This window comes from Podarcis melisellensis (genome assembly GCF_964234715.1).
Source record: "Podarcis melisellensis genome assembly, chromosome: 1".
In the NCBI taxonomy this organism is placed as follows: Eukaryota; Metazoa; Chordata; class Lepidosauria; order Squamata; family Lacertidae; genus Podarcis; species Podarcis melisellensis.
The window spans coordinates 112221357-112239334 of record NC_138528.1 but is presented as its reverse complement, the minus strand read 5'-3'; the positions used below and the strand labels follow the sequence as shown (position 1 = coordinate 112239334).

The window sequence follows — 17978 nt, the reverse complement described above, 5'->3', positions numbered from 1 at the left end:
GGCAGAGCACTCCTCTCATATCTACTCTGAAGTAACTCACATTTAAATTCAGTAGTACTTACTCTCAGGTAAGTACGTACAGGTTGCAGCTAAAGGGAGGAGGAGGGAGACATATGGTGTGCTCACATTACCACCTTAGAGAACAGTGTAGTTGTTGCCTTTTCGTTGTGTTTTACAGCTCTCCCGTGCTGCACAGCTGTTCAGATCAGCACAGCTTCATTAGTGTCAGACTGGTTTGCGTTTGTGCACATACCAGGGGGTGTTGACTAGTGGGGATATCTTTACTCTATGCATATGTGTTCAGTCCTTGGCCAGAGACAAATTAGGAATGGTTTAAAGGACTGTGAAACAGGTTTGAGAAACAAAAAGCAGTATTTTATAACAAATTATAGGAAGCGTATACTTTTTGGATAACGTTATAGGAACAGAAATTGAAAGCTCAGCGCTGGAAACACAGTGAGTGCAAATGAGTGTGTGAACACAGTTACATTCCCTAAATCATCTCCATGTGGAGTGACTGTAGCCAGTTCACTAAAAACCATCATTCTGTGAATGCTTATGGCACCATCTTGTGGAAGCTTTTTAAACGCACACTGAAACTAGCTGGGTGATAGCTAAGAAAACAAACATGTCATTGGAATGAGTATGTTTGTTTTACAATTGTGTCGCTGGAGATGATTTAAGTGTTTTTGGTATTTGTATGAATTATATTTGTTTGTACGTATATAGTAAATAAAAAAAGGCGGGGGAGTCACTACCATGCTTCCACTATACATTTGACACAGTTGTCATTGTTACCTGGGGTACTCAGACTTCATTCTCTTCCCCATTGCCCCATATACAATAAGTCTTTTCCTCATTCCTATTTCCTCCTACACATACCTTGTTTCTGTCCCCCCCACCCAATGCTCTTTAAACAGTTAAGGAAAACAGTATCTGGAGAATATTCAAAATCTGAAAGTGATAAAGTTGCGACCATAGTGACCTTAGCAAATAAAAAGCAGGAATATAGTGAGAATGCACACAGTGCTGGTTGTTATGGTACTAATATACTGAAATGTGCCACTGTGGAGTTGAGCAAAAGACTAGAAAAGGCCATCACTAGACAATGACCTCACAGGAACTTTAGGAACGGGAGCCCAGTGTTTCAGTGGGCTTAAATGCTGGCAAGTGTTTTTTTTTGGCAAAAGATATGGAGCTAAAGAAATTCGCTCCCGCACACACATTTCCACAGCACAAGAGGCATAGTTTTATATTATATTCAACAACTTTAATACTCTTTGAGTTGGATGCATGCCGGACCAAGGCCCTTTGCTGCTTGAGGAGAAGGAGAGATGCTTTTCCTCTGTTCCACTTATAGAAACCAACTAAAAACAGAAGAGAGCGATTTAGTGCAATTGGTGCTGTGGGTTAAACCACAGAGCCTAGGACTTCCGATCAGAAGGTCGGCGGTTTGAATCCCCGCGACAGGGTGAGCTCCCGTTGCTCGGTCCCTGCTCCTGCCAACCTAGCAGTTCGAAAGCAGGTCAAAGTGCAAGTAGATAAATAGGTACCGCTCTGGCGGGAAGGTAAACGGCATTCTGTGCGCTGTTCTGGTTCGCCAGAAGCGGCTTAGTCATGCTGGCCACATGACCCGGAAGCTGTACGCTGGCTCCCTTGGCCAATAAAGCAATAAAGCGATGAGCACTGCAACCCCAGAGTCGGTCACGACTGGACCTAATGGTCGGGGGTCCCTTTACCTTTACCTAAACACAGCAAAATATATCAAAATCAGGTCAAAAAGAATTATAAATAAGGTCATCATCTGGTGCTGAAAAGGAATAACACATATGCGCTAGGAAAGCCTTTCTGCTTACCAGTTTGCTTCTGGAGCCTTAAAGACCTGAATGATTTAGGACCAGTGTATCTTGACAACCACCAGCTCCCTTAGGAATTGTCCTGTCATCCAAGATTTTCTACTGAGGCCCTGCTCCATGGCCTCTGTCATCCAAAGAATAGAGAGCGGACATGAGAGACAAGACGTTTTCGTTGTTGTTGTCACAGCACTGAGGCACTTGAAATGCTCTGTTGAAGGAAGTCTGTCTGGCCAAGTGGCCGTTCACCTGCCAGCAAATAACCAGGATCCAGGGCTTTTTTCAGCCGGAACTCAGTTCCAGCACCTGTCAAGGTGTGTGCCATTGCTATTATAAGAGAACGAGGGAGGTGTTCATGGTGAGTTCTGGCCCTTCTTTTTCTAGAAAAACAGCACTGCCAAGACTGTATCTCTTTTCAGTGGGTGTTTTGGGGCTTTGCCTTTTAAGATGGTATTTTGAGTCCTGCCATTTTCATATCCTAGTTGTATGTGTGTATGAACTTTGGTGTGTCTTTTGCCACCTTAAACATTTTTATAGCAAGGAGGGATGCAAACATTGAAAAAAATATGAAGTAGTTTACATCAGTACCAAGAAACAGCCATTAACTTTAGGTGATGGGTGAACTTGCTCTAGGATGTGAGAACTAGCGAAGAGCCAGTGTTACAGCTGCACCTCCCCCTAAATGTAACTTTGAAACGGGGGGGGGGGGCGCTTACATATCTACACGTCTTGTTTCATGTTTATTCCTTCAAAACACAGTCTGATCTGCCACAGGTGTGAACTGCAAATGCCAATCATTTTATAGTTCCATTCAAACCAAACAAAGGCGGAAGCGAGGGGGGTTCTTTTTTTTTAAGTGTGAAGTATTTACATGGAACAACTGCAAAAGAAGTGAAACTTCCAAGGTGTAAAAGGGCGAATGCTTCACATCTATGAAAACAAATAAGCTCCCTGGTACTGAGATTTTAAATCTGTCACTGCATTAATACTTTGCTGCACCAGCAGAAGCTGTTCAAAAGCAGCTGCCTCTGTCTCCTCCAGATAGTGTTTCTTAAACACAGACACCCTTTTCCATCTGTCTTAGTATAAGAAAGGAAGATGGATACTGTTTTTTTTAAAGGTGACCTCCAAAGGATTATTTAAAGAGAAAATAGGATCCAACCATATTCTGCATCTTTATGAGAAGAGACACACTCTCTATATATATCTATCACAGCCCAAAATGAACCAGCAATAATTTTATTCTTGTAACATTTACTTGATCTCACAGGGCACTGGGTATTATCAGACAGAGTGCAATTTAGCCCTTTAAAACATTAGCTTTCAAAGGCTGAGGCAGGCTTCTCTAAAGGCACATGGATAAGCTGCAGGAAGTGTGGGATTTCAATTTGACCCTCACTTAATGAATCTTGTGAAAATTAGGTGAAATGTGGTCGATTATGAGCCCTACCCCTTCTGCTGATTTGAAGTGTGATGACATTAATAAGGTAAGCTATTAAAACAAACAACATAAAATAATAAAATAAAACATTGCCCCACCTGCTGTCTTAGCACAACTTCACATGACATTACATCACTTCTTGGTGCCTAAACTGAACCATCAATATAGCACTTTTGGATACTCATGTAGTCAGAAGTTTTCAGAAATTATGTTCCCCAACTCTTTGTGGGGAATCAGGGGAAGCAGGGGTGAGGAACCTGATGTTGCTGGACTAAAACGCCCATAATCTCTGACCATTAGTCATTCTGTCTGGGAGGGACAGGAGTTAAGGGTCCCACTGCAGGGACACAGGTTCTCCACTCTTGCCCAAACAAGCCCACGCAAAGTTGAGGAAGGGGTGGGATGGTGCCTGCATCAGTACACTTTGCAACTGCTGTGTTCCTTCTATCTTCGGATTCAAAGACGCACAGGATAGCAGGCAGCAGCTGTTCCAGGCTGCTAGAGGCATCCACCCACTCTGCCCAGCCCATCTGCACCTGAAGCTCCCTCAGTAGGTGAAGAATTGCCGGAAGTGGTGGTGGTGGTGGAAGTTTATTGGGTGGGAATTGTGACATCACAATGGAACCAAGTGAGAAGCTGTGGCCATTGGCCACAGTAGCTGGGGCTGATGGGAGCTAGGACTCTAATAACATGTGGAATGCCATATGCTCCTCATCCCTGGTCTGCAGCAGGGTTTCACAAACTTGGGTCTCTCCAGCTGTTTTTGGACTACAATTCCCATCATCCCTGACCACAGGTCTTGCCAGCTAGGGACAATGGAAGCTGTAATCCAAAAACAGCTGGAGACCCAAGGTTGGGAAACGCTGATCTAGAGCAGGGGTAAGGTGAAGGTAAAGGGACCCCTGACCATTAGGTCCAGTCGTGGCCAACTCTGGGGTTGTGGTGCTCATCTCGCTTTATTGGCCGAGGGAGCCGGCGTACAGGTCATGTGGCCAGCATGACTAAGCCGCTTCTGGCGAACCAGAGCAGAGCACAGAAACACTGTTTACCTCCCCGACAGAGTGGTACATATTTATCTACTTGCACTTTGATGTGCTTTCGAACTGCTAGGTTGGCAGGAGCAGGGATCCGAACCGTCGACCTTCTGATCGGCAAGCCCTAGGCTCTGTGGTTTAACCCACAGTGCCACCCGCATCCCAGAGCAGGGGTAGTCAACATTTTTATACCTACCGCCCACTAATACTCTTTCTTGATGGTAAAATTTCCTTACCGCCCACCAGTGCTGCAGTAACATGAACTCCCTACTGCCCACCTGGAATCCTGAAACGCTCACTAGTGGGCGGTAGGGACCAGGTTGACTACCCTTGGTCTAGATACAGTACAAAACCGTACTCAAAGAAATAAATTAAAGCTTTCTTCCGAGGCTGGCACTACAGGGAGCAAACGAAAGGGTGGGAGGCTTAATGTCTCTGACACTTTAGATCAAACTTAAGATCTCTCTCTCTCTCTCTCTCTCTCTCTCTCTCTCTCTCTCTCTCTCTCTCATATATAATGAAAAAATGTACCTGTGCTGGCACCTGCAAACAAATTGCCTGTGTTCGTGTTTGCAGGTAGCTTCCCATTATTCAGCTGTTTTACTCTTTTCAGATGAGACTTTCCATTGTAATGAACCTGAGCTTGCGCTGCTGAGTTCAACTGTATATTGCACACATCACAGAAGGAAAACAGTATCTTCTTTTTCTCTTTACTTAATTGACAGTCAGCCCTGTCGTGTCTTAGTCCTTTATCTTCAAAGCCCCTCAGAAATGCAGATTGATTCATAATTCCATCTCCAAATATGTGGTCAGGACTTGCCGGGTGTTTCATACCTACACAAAAGGGAGGGGGAAAGAAAGGAACAAAGGAACGAGGTCAGAAACCAAATATAAAAGTACTTCAAGTCAGCATTTTCTTTCATAAACCTGTTTTTTTATTATGCACTATGTACTATTCTATTCCATTCTGCTAATAATTATTATAATAAAAATATATAATATAAAAAAGTAAATATAGGCAGTGCTTCTCACAGTTCTTCATAGGCTGCTGTTCCTGCAGATATATGTGACACAGGCTGTGGCTCAATGGCAAATAAAAACTGTTAGTATTCAATTATTGGGAACAATCTTCATTTTCTTGTTCCAGTAGTTATCTCTTCTTTTTAGAGAGAGTTTTTATATTCCTTCCAGTATAAAACTTCTCAATACAATATTCCCATTTCTCTCCTTCCGCCTCCCACTTTCATTTCCTCCTTTAAATTTCGGATGTGCATATAGTTGCTTAATGCAATCAGCAATCTACTAAAGCCAATGGATGAAAAAATGTTGTTCCCTTTCTCCGCTTCATTCCTCATAACTTTATTAATCTCCCTCTGTACAAGTTCACATAATACAAAATGATCTGTAACCACCTTTAAAAAAACTGCTGCTCCAGGACCAAACCACATGGTATTATATCCATGATCAGATCTCCCAACATTTACACTTTTGCTTTTCTGCAGCATGGGAGATTGCATGGGTTCTGTATTATTTTTCTGGAGTAACAGCACTGAGGGTGGAGAGGTTGAGTTTCCGCCATTGTGTCTAAGTACTACGTGTAAATGCTGCTCAGTCACTTCAGATGGTTCAACACCTGATACAGCAACATGCGATGGGAAAAACAAAAGGGTACTACGTGCTTTCATACTGTCAAAAACCCTGAAGGTGTCAATTTATTCAGTAAAACCTTCTACAAGCCTGAGAAGCTCTTCATTAGGAAAACAATTTATTAAATCCATGCCCTCTCCTGTACTGGCACAAAGCATGTTACTTTCAATTGTTATGGGTAAGAATCTATTAGCAAAATGCAGGTGGAGGTGATTTTGATCAACCCACCCTCCCCTAGCAGCACTTTCTCAAATTTAGAGGAAGTGCAGGGTGTTATGGAGGGGTGCTGAAATGTGGCAGCAACATCATCATCATCATCATCATCATCATCACTATTGTGGTTGTTAGTTTCTTAGTGCTTTATCTTACCCAGGGCAACCCAATGCAACTTACAACCAACCAACCAACCAGATAAATTAAGATTATGCATATCTATTGTTTATTGTCGTGATTGAAAAGGTATGGCATTCTTAACACATACCCAAAATACATGAGTTTTGCTGTTTCAAAATAAACGACTAAAAACAGACCAAAACAAAGTGTGTCTTTCAGAATAGGCAAAACACATGAATTTTTGGGGACACATCTTTAATATTCCACTACACTCTTTTAGGACACCTGGAAATACAATTTTGACTCCATCACCCATGCACCATGTCGAAAGAGAACAAGCACAACTAGAGAACTAGAGAAGTAAAATATACTTCCTTGGGTAATAAAAATAATTTCTTAAATGAAAAACAGAACTAGAGGTGATTTTGGTGGTTTCCCAATCATCAAAGAAACTCTCCCAGGAACTCATAGAAATCTGGGTCTTAGCATCTTCCAAAAATGCTGTAAGAACTGGATTTATAATAAAGAACTGGATTTACAATAAAGTATTTCTATTCTATTCTTTATTTCTATTTATTATTTTTATGGTGGTAGTTCTCTCTCTCCCTTTTGCTCCCAGCTTATATATATATTTACCGTAACTTGTTGGGATCAGATCCGAGTGCTTCTGACAGAGGGAGAGTGAGGTTATATACATATTTTTACATATATAAAAGTTAAGAAGTGATGTGAGAAAAAGATAGGTGAGGCAATACTTTTTTTTAAAAAAATACCATGTTAACCCAGACAAAATGTTCAAAATGTTCATTCTCTTAGGTTTTTTTCGTTTGCATTTTAGTGTTTCCCCCTCTAATTAAATAGAAGTACTACTTGAAGAAGAGGCAGCTTTCCACATACAATGTTGCCTTTGTCACTCTTCTGTCACTTACAAAAAGTTATAATTATAATTGCTACTTTGCACTTTTTTACTTATTTTTAGCTCTGGATATTAATTATAACCCCCAGGAGCCTGCTGAAATTGACTTCTGTGCTACAGTGCCACCTAGATGTTAATCCTTCTATGAAGAAATGACAGTATCCTATTAATATAATTTAGAATAGTCTCTGATAGTCTAATTTACATGTGGCTTGAAAATTCCATTTGGATCTAAATAGGGCCACCCCTCTAAGGAATATGAGGCAGAGTTACTAACTGGCTATGGCGGGGGGGGGGGCATATAAGGAGGCCATTTAAATATATATATATATATATATATATATATATATATATATATATATATATATATATTTGCTTTCGTAGATTTTCACGGGTACAGGAATGCAGGTTTTGGTGTCCTCGGGTGTCTTCCCGTGTAAAAGTTGGGGTGTCTAGGCGTCGCCTAGACACCCCAACTTTTACACGGGAAGACACCCGAGGACACCAAAACCTGCATATATATATATATATATATATATATATATATATATATATAACTTGACCAGTTGCCATAATTTTAGGCTGGTTGATAAGAGTCTCCATCTGAGCTATTTTTATTATTTTTAAGTAAAAGTCAGCAGCAGCAGCATTTCACTTATCATGCATTATCTCTCTTATCTTGCATTTGAGCACTATAGGATTACTGCAATATGCTCTATGTAGAGCTTCTCTTGTGCTTGTTCCAGAAGTATAAAGACTTTCCCCAATGACTCCTCAAAAGGAGACAAAATCACAGAAAAAAAACCATAAGGATGAGGAACCCTGGGAGCATGAGGCAGAGTTTGTTAAACTGGAGGCAAGCATATCGATTGTCACTAACTTGCATTCAGCATATCACCTAAGGTGTGTGGATGTGTGTAAGGAAATTGAAGTTCCATGTTCTTCTTCAAAGGCCATCCTGTATTCCCAACCTCCCTCCTTCCTCTCTCTGAAACGGAGGAATTAATCAGAAGTGATGGTGTACAATTCAAACGAGAAATAGTAGAGGACAGCCAGATCTTGTAGAGGCTAACCAGATGTTTGGTAGCAATATTTTTTTATTGAAAAGTTTTCAATTATAAAGAAATAAAAGTGATGCAAAGAAAAAAAGAAAAAGGCACAAAAATGTGTAGAAAGGAATATACAAACATAGGCAATACACGGAATATGCCCTAACCCATACATTCTTATATAATTTGATATTATTATCCTAATACATACGTAAATATTAATAGCCTACTACATTTTGTATAAAGTCATTCCAAATATTGTCCTATTTATCCAAACTTGTGAGTGCTATCATATTATCAATCCATTTATTAAAGCGGATTATATCCTTTATTCTTCATCAATATCAGTCTCTTGGCTACCATTAGAGCATGTAGAATTCATTTTTGTTGCCTTGATGTTAACTTCCATATAATAGGTACATAGTTCAGAAGAATGTTCTCCGATGAAAATTTGCGGATGATACAACAGTGGTGGGGCTCATTAGTGAGAACGATGAGACTGCTCATAGGAAAGAAGTACAGGGGTTAATTCAATGGTGTAAAGAAAACAATCTTATGCTTAACACCAAAAAAACCAAAGAACTCATAATTGACTTTAGGAGAAAGAAAAGTGTATTTTTACCATTGCACATAAATGGCGAGGAGGTGGAGAGGGTTGGTAGTTTTAAATACCTGGGCATTTATATCTCTGAGGACCTCTCATGGACTGCAAATATTAATATGGTTGTGAGGAAGGTGCAGGGGAGGTTGTATTTCCTGAGAATGCTCAGGGGACTGAATCTATCTCAGCACCTACTTCTGTCCTATTATCACAGTACCATTGAGAGTGTCTTAACCTATAGTATATTATCGTGGTATGGGAGCAGCTCTGAAATGGATAAAAAAGCTTTACAGAGAATAATTAAAATTGCCCAGAATGTTATTGGGCTCCAACTACCAACCCTGGATGAGATCTTCACGTCTCGCAGTTTGAAGAAGTCACACAATATCCTGAGAGATCCCAACCATCCTGCTCACAACTTCTTTGAACTGTTGCCTTCGGGCAGAAGATATAGGACAATGATAACACGAACCACACGCCTTCTGAATAGTTTCTATCCAAGAGCTCTGATTGCACTAAATAATGATCTCAGGGCCAGTTGCAAGAAATAGCAAGCAGGGAGTAGGAAGGAATGAGATAGGTTTTAGGTTATGTTATGCCTTTAATAGGTTATGTTATATTCTGGATTATGTTATGTTTTATAGATTATGTCTGAATAGGATGAGAGTGTTGGAGATACGTGCAAATGTGTATGTGAACCCGGTCTTTGGGTGTTTGATTTTCGTTGTTGTGTGTACTGTGTATATACGGACAATGACAATAAATTTATCTTAATCTTTAGCTTTTTCTGGACGGTCATAATTATACACTCCAGCACTTTCTCCCAAGACTTAGTAAGTATAGAACTCTGTACATCTGGCAACTCTCCAGATGTTGTGTGGTTACCGGTACCTTTCCAACCATCCACTTGCCCTGCTGGTTGTACTTGATGGAAGCTGGAGTCTTAAACATCTAGAAGACCACAGGCTATCCTACCCCCATTGCAGATGGTCTCCACTCTACAGTCCTCCAAATTCTGTGGGTGCCATACAGCTCAAATCTCATTTTCCCTCCCCCCCACATATTGCATTTAAATGTAGGGAGCCTCTGACTGCAATATTTTCTTTATGAATTTCACAGGGCCATATATTTCCTCATGCAAAGTTCAGGCAGGTTTTCTTGTTATCCTTGTAGCCAAGGAGAAGGACGGAGAAATGTATTTTGCACCACTATGTCATCTCTTCTGAGGGTGGGGTGACCAGAATGTGTACACGGAATTCTAAATGCAACCACGTCATCGATCTAGATACTTAATATTCTGTAATATTTACTGTTCTTAGCTGGGAGACCCAAAAATAAATATACCCGAAATGGGCTAAAAGTGTCTTCTGTTCCCGCTACAGAATGCCTTAACAGTGGGCAAAAGCATCTAACAATTTTGGAGGATGGGGTAGCCATGTATGGAAATACGTTATTATAGTTCTCCTTCAGATAAATATTTATCCTTATATTCAGTTTGTAGGAATTATATTACAGTTATAAAAGTGTGATATATGATAAAATCAGCGGGGTGTGTGTGTGTTGAGCAGGAACTTGTGGTAACTGAGTTCCCTTTCCTTTTTTAAATTAAATAAAAAAATTTTTGTTGGGGTGGGGTGGGGCGGATATACACACAATGCCTGAGCCAAAAATCCACCTATATCTGTAATCAATAAAGTTGTGGTCATTTCTAATCCAGATCATTGTCTGCTTGTGTTTATTAATCACAACTTACTTTTAGCCACCGCCTTGGGCAGCGGTGGGGGGTGGTACTGCGACTGGGCCCGCAATAAACAAACAAACTTCCTGGTGAGTTCCTTCACCTCCCCCCCCCCCACCTCCAGAAAAAAACACTGGATATAATTATAATATGGAATGTATCCAAACCAGTTCAAAGTGTGAACCAGTTACTAAATCATTTTTTTGAAGTTAGAAATGGAAGTGCTAATGAGGTTTAATACAGGGATAGGGTGTCCTGTGACCCCAGACATTGAGAATCTTATCACTTTTCTGATGACTGCTGAAAAGCACGGAGATTATTCACATTAATTCAGCTATTGTTAGTGGTCACTGCCAATGCTGTACGGCACCATGAAGTTGTTTCATAGAAACGATGTAATTCCTAAGCAGCAGCCCTTTCCATTAACAATCTCTAAGTGCTATAAGTCACTGGAAGGCATGATATAACATTACAACTAATCAGATTAAGTACCTGCCCATCTCTATTACCAAGTAACTTTTAATTCATAAGGATAGTGGTGCCAGCAACTGTACTTAGCCACCCTCCTAAAAGCTCTGGGGTCAAACTCTCAGTGACTGACCACAGAACCATAGAGTTGGATCATCAAATCCATGGCCTTAAAATGATGTACACATATTTAAAACATCTCCAGCAGTTGCCTGCCTAATGATAATCTTTTCCTGGAAACCACCAAGGAAAGAAATTACAAGGCATCCCTAGGCACCATGTATACTATTGCTCAGTTGTTATAATACCTATATTAAATCAGCAGCACATTTAAAATACACTTGGAGGGATTAGATGGAAGCAGGGGGCATGGATATTGCTGTGTTAAAAGTCTATTAGCAAAACTGATGTTGCATCTCTTTGGACTGTATAGGTATGGCTGACACACTAATATATATATATATATATCCTCCATGTAGTGTTATAATAACCTTTGTCCAGCTCTCACAGAGATTTAATCCTCTTTGGGGTGTACTGGGTGTTCATGGCCATCCAACTTGGATTTTTGGCTCCATGGGAACAAGACTGTCCCATTCAAGTCTTTCTAACCTTAGATTTCAATGTGACGTCAAACAAACTCTCACTTGATTAAGTATTGTATTTTTCTGACCGTCGCTTGGGTGACTGTTTCCTCTCTACTATGCATGAGCCCTTTTCAAGATCCCTGGCCACTTCCTGCACCTGATGAAGCCCTTGCCTACAAAGCTCTCCCCACAATACATTTGTCAGTCATTAGTGCATCACATCCATGCATTATTTCCCTGCTGTTTCCTAAATCTATCTTGAGATAGATTGTTCCGGGGTTATCATAAACAGGTAACCATATTCTCTTGGTTCAAGTGTGTTTTCTCTAGGATAAACTCATTCCATTCGTTCAGCTATTTCACAGTTTATGTACAATGCTTTCATTATATTTATAGTTTTCTGTTCCTCCAGTTCCCCCCTCCCTGCCCCAGTTCACCATTCTCCTTGAAGAATGGCACCAAGGACAAAACATTGTCCTAAACATGAGGTCTTATTAGTGCTGACTACAGCAGCATAGCCTAGTTTTCAAGTCTTGGAAATACAGCTCCTGTTAACACAATGTAGAGCAGCTTTTTGTAAGGCTGCATTACACTGACAATTCCTGTACCATTTAGGTAAATGTCATCAGGAGTATTGCAACTTAGTTTGATTGTGCATATGTTTCATCAGCACACACTTGTTCTTCGTCCTGTGATTTTTTCTCTTCCTTATCTGCCTATTGTATTGTTTTCCTTTCTCTTCTAAGCAAGGAACTTTATTTCAACTCTCAGCAGCTACAACTAATTTCTGCCTTTGCTCTTACTTCATCTAGGCAAACATACTTTCTCTTAGTGTTTGATTCCCTTTGTACTCCCCTTTTTGACTTTCCGTTCATTAAGAAGGTCCCTGACCAAATCACATCAATTTCCGGTAGTTCTCACCATTTTTTCTCATTTTGCATGGCTGTGGCTCCTAACTATAGTAATGGCTTTCAAAAGCTGCCATCCCTATTCATACACTCCTTTTCATATAACTTAATCTTTCCATGGTACTTTGCTTAATGACACTGGGATTGTCGAAATCTGCTTTTCTAAAGTCTAATGCCCGCATCCTCCCTCTTCCCTCCGGTTCTCCCACAGTCTGTCTTTTTCTGCAATCCTTTCTGCTAAGGTGCCTTTTACCTTCACCAAATCAAATCTAAAAAGCTTAGCCAGGTATACAAGGTCAAACATTCTCAAATCACTTTTCCCCCCAGCCCTATGTGGTATGGTACCACTTGCAGTTTTGCAACAGCATGAGACTTAAGAGGATTGGGGCAGGGGGGTACTTGGAAGGCTTTTAACTCTGTAGAGCTCAGATGGTGCCATTAGAAGTTTAGCTGGTAATGGTGGGGGAAGCAGTAGCTCAGGACACAAACACAAAGCCTTGCCCAGTCCTCTTCCTCCCCTCCAAACCTTGGGACTTACGCATCAGCTGGAGTTTCCTGCCATTCTGACAGGGCGCCCAACTTGCATTCCCAGCAGTAGGTGCAGGCTTCTGTACTTCACAACATTCTCTAATCCAATCGCCCCTCGCTGAGCCCTCCAGCATCAGAAGAGGCAGATAAATTATAGAGTATGTAGCTGGGGGAAAGCTGCAGCTGCTGATAGTGGTGACACATACATTTGTTCACCACAGACCACAAACATAGCCCTGAGGTGGTGACTTGTTTCTCACACAACCATCCCTAGTTCTAAAACTTATGACTATGGGGAAAGGCCACAAGCTCAATGGTGAAGCATCTGATTTGCATGGAGAAGGTCTCTAGATATGGCTGGGAATGTTCCCATTGTGCAAACCTGGAGAGCTGTTGCCAGTCAGCCAGATAGACCGATGGTCTGCCTCAGATTCCCAAGTAGGGTAGAATTCAGGTGTAGGGTAGTATCATGGGAGGCAATTGGTTTTTGTTTGTTTTTTAAAGTGTGAGATGGGCCTGATGGGCAAGACGGTAGATTGCTGGCTGAGCCACCTTTTTCCAGTCTGTGCAACATTAATTGCTCTGCTCCCTAACCCCATTTGGGCTAAACGCAATCAGGCAAACACTAGTGTGTTTTGGCAACTTTGTGCTTCCCTGAAGACCCTAGCTTTGGAATGAGGAGCACTCAAAGGTGTTTCACTCATGCTTCCTCGAGGGTTATATAGTCCCTCTACAATGCTTGGAAGGAGTATGTGCCATATCTGGTACTGAGCAAACGTTACACATCTTACCTCATGGCCTATGTATTATTTCATGATGCATAGCTAAAAACTGTAGAAGCATATGGTCTGAGCCATCTGTGTTACAAGTTCCACTGGGATACTGCAGTGAGCAGCATATGCAGGACACCTTGCATGCAATATCCAGCAGCGTTAACAAAAACACAAGAGGAGCTATTGTTTTAGCAAAGGCAGTGCTGATAGCCTTTCATGTGCATTTTACTTGGGGGTGGGGTGAGGAGGATGAAAGGAACCATCTTTCTACCCCAAAACTGAATGCAGAACAGTGATACACAGTGATAAGCTAAAATCTGCATTGTTTATGAAGTCATCCTTTAAGCCATACACTGACAGATTTTCATCCCATAGTAGGTTTGCCATTTCCCTCCATCTCCACAACTTTTATAAACAAGTAGCATTGCTTTCAGAATGTCATGCAAGAGGTGAAGGAGATTATGTACTTTATGCTTTTTCAGATGCTGCCAATGAGGGTGTTATTTGTAAACCTGGTAGCTATTATGCTTACAGAAGCTGCTCTTATAACAAGGCTTGTTAACAGGAGTTCCTTCATCAGGAAAAAAATATATCTTGGGTACAGATGTAGTGTGAGCATAGGAACTCTCTTTCTCTTGCATTGGATCTTCATTTTGAAAAGGATTATAACTCAAAATAACATCCTGAGTAGTTAAACTGGGAAAATAAGCAATTAGATTTATTGACTTTTCATAGGTGATCTTCTACACGGATTTGTCAATTGCTAAAACATTTCTATACCATGTTAAAAATGCAATAATAAGGCAATTGTTGTTTTTTAGTACAGTGGTACCTCGGGTTACATACACTTCAGGTTACATATGCTACAGGTTACAGACTCCGCTAACCCAGAAATAGTGCTTCAGGTTAAGAACTTTGCTTCAGGATGAGAACAGAAATCGTGCTCCGGCGGTGCAGCGGCAGCGGGAGGCCCCATTAGCTAAAGTGGTGCTTCAGGTTAAGAACAGTTTCAGGTTAAGAACGGACCTCTGGAACGAATTAAGTACTTAACCCGAGGTACCACTGTATTAGGACTCTCGATTTTTATTGTTGTAAAGGACATGTGTGTGCTGCAATTATTATACTGTTCTTATTGTACACCACTCTGGCACCTGTCAGTATAAAGGACAGTCTAGAAAAAAGCAAGCAAGCAAGCAAATAAACAAACAAACTCTGCTACTGAAATTATGGGTTCGGATCAAGGCACCTGAGGGATTGACTCTCTCCATAGCCTGAGGGATTGACTCTCTCTGACCTGTTCACAGAGATAATCAGAGAACCCTTTTATGGCTGCCATTCCCACCAAGATTCAGAGGTGTAGGAAGGTGCGTGTGGCCCACCCCGGGTGTCATCCTCGAGGGGGTTGACAAAATGGCACACTGCGGGGATCGGCACTTACCGGGAGTTCTGGCCGCACTGCAGGTGTGCCATTTTGTCAACCCCCTCAAGGATGACACCTGGCGCGGCTTGAAACAGCATTGTGGGGCTTGCATCCGCCAATTGGACTCCGTGGGCAGCTCGCCCCGCCCCCGTGCATGGAACGCCATGCCGCCACTGTGCACAGATCGCCCCCCCCCCCCACCGTTCCGGGTGCCTGAGCAGCTAGCTGCACCCTTGCCAAGACGATTACAGATGCAGTGACTGACAACTAGAGTTAGTGACTTTTTGGTGATGCCTTGATTATGGAGTGCTCTCCCCAGAAAGGTTCACCTGGTGCCCACTTTGTTCTCATTTTATCACCAGGCAAAGACTATATATATATATATTCCATTCATTTTTTAGTTTTATTTCCACTGCTGGTTTTTATCCTGTTTCACCACTGCTGTTTTATGTTGTGTAAACCTCCATGGGGAGGTTTTTGAAGCCTGAGAAGGTATAAATCCCTAAAGCAAATTTATTGGGTATTCAACATACAAGCTAGTATATATCTAAAATCTTGCTATGCAGTTGATTTGTGATACTTATTTAGACCACATGCAAGGATGATGCCAAAGGAAGGAAGAAAAAAATATATGAGAGAATGGAAGAAAGGCAAATAGTTCCTGAAAAAGCAGGTTGTTTGGAGAGTGGAATTTTCCTTGGAACAGGGGGCAAACATGGCAGTCACAGCTGAAATGGGACAGTTGGAGAGCAAGAAGTCTAAATTCCACATGCCCAAACTTTTGTGTACACCTAAGTATTTCTTTGGCTCTGGTTCTATTCAGTTTTGATATTCAATACAGAATCACTAAACTAATTGATTTTATATACCGGTATGCTCTTCTTCCCTTTTGCTATGTGGTATCCGAAACTCAGAAGTTTTATTCAGAGACTCATATTCAGAAAATATGAGTGTATTAATTTCTTAAAATACAGATTGTTCAGTTCCCACACTGCAAATTGTATTTTACTGTAAAGGGCAATAGACACCAATAATTAAATAGCATAATGCTCAACAGCAGTTTTTTTAAGAGCCTCTATATTGTGAAACTTCAGTATTAATGGAATGTATATTAAGCATGTATAGAAATGAAGAATTCAAAGACAGCAGCATCAGCTGAAGCACTGTTTAGATTACTCAATTAAAGTTCTGCATGTTTATTAAATTACTATCCCATAAACAAAACAAAAGCCTCGACCAGCTGAAGCACAAACAAAACATCTGTTAGCAACAAAAGCACCGCACAAAAACTGTATTCAAAGAATCACAGCTCCCACTTCCACGTTTTATGCCACAGGTAAAAATTAGATGTTCATCAGTAAAAACAGGTCTGGGAACTTTGTTTTCAAAACTGCAAGGGTGGCAAGCAGGGAGGGTGTTATTTTTTGGGTAGAATATGTGAATGAGGAGGTGGTAACAAACTCTTTTTTTCACCATGCGCTTCTCCCCATGATATTTCAGAAATTTCTGCCTGCTGGGCTTGCAGGACAAAGTTGCAGGAGATAACAATTAAATACTCCTTCCAAGCACCTGCAATTTCTTCTCTATAAATTGTGCCTGCTTTTACCACCCCTCCAATGGTGATTCAGGTTCCCAAACACATCTCTGTTGCTGAATGTTTAGCTTCGCCTAATGTATAATATTCATCCGAGCCACATTCCCTATGAACACAATTATAATTTTAAACAAATGGGTAGCCGAGCTGGGAAGAGCAAGAAAGAAACAGCAGGGCTTTGCAACCTGCCTGGACAGGGGCTACAAGAAATATGGAGAATGGTTCTTTCTGAGTAAGCATTACCCCAGTATACAGATCATGGATGAGAGAAGTGGCAGCCCTCTGCAGTTCTCCTGCTTCTTTGTTCTTTCAGGATGATGAATAATGTTTCTATTTTTATAAAGTACATTAGTAGCCTTTGCATTTTTTTTATTTAAAAAAACTGCATACAGCCTGTGCATAAGATTATTAAATAACATTGCCACTATGCCTTTTATGAGCCAGAATTAGTTAACTTACTCATGACTTGTCTTGTAAAAGTACCAGTAAAAAAACAAAAAAATGCTAAACCAATCCTACACTAATTCTCAAACAGAGGGTAATTTCCTCTCTATGCCTTGCACTCTGCCTTTAATCTCACACTACTGCAGGAAGGTTCCCATGAGGGTAAGGACATACAAGTGGTTCTTGACACAGATGACTTCCAGTGGGCTCTGACGGACATCTTTAAGCAATCTCTCCTGGGCCAGTGAGATGTTATCATAATGATATCTGCTCCCTGAAGCTTGATGGCCTTCAACTTTGTACCTTGCGACAGTGCTGGAAAGCCATAGGGCCAGCATTAAAGTGTATTTGGCATCCAGGGAAGAATCTGCAATGGAAGCTGCTTGAAGAGATACATCGTAGAGATCATCCTTCAATGTCTTTGACGTGATAGCATCCAAAATCAACAGGGTCTTCCACATAGGAGTAGAACTAGCAAACTCTGAAATGGTGCCAACTGCTGTAAGAGAAGCAGAAGAGCCAGAGAGCCGATTCTGCTGTTCAATATAAGTATCTATGGCACCTGTACGTAGAACTACTATTGAACAGAGAGCTACTACAGGTGCATAAACAGAAGGCACTTTGAGACACTCCATGAATGCCTCGGG

The 17978-nt window shown here is 41.1% G+C and overlaps 1 protein-coding gene and 1 long non-coding RNA gene across 5 annotated transcripts in view; one reads left to right on the top strand and one right to left on the bottom strand.

Annotated features, from left to right (window-relative positions):
- The window catches only part of LOC309363438, a 111031-nt gene that overhangs the window by 54819 nt on the left and 38234 nt on the right, over window positions 1–17978 (top strand). The window lies entirely within an intron of this gene.
- Window positions 1–17978, bottom strand: part of ZNF385B (zinc finger protein 385B) — a 199396-nt gene that overhangs the window by 147851 nt on the left and 33567 nt on the right. For all 4 annotated transcript variants that reach the window (XM_081930107.1, XM_081930106.1, XM_081930108.1 and 1 more), the window contains exon 2: window positions 4860–5162. In XM_081930107.1, coding sequence (XP_081786233.1) covers window positions 4860–5160 — 301 coding nt within the window. In that variant the 5' untranslated portion in view covers window positions 5161–5162. The remainder of the gene's footprint in view (window positions 1–4859; window positions 5163–17978) is intronic.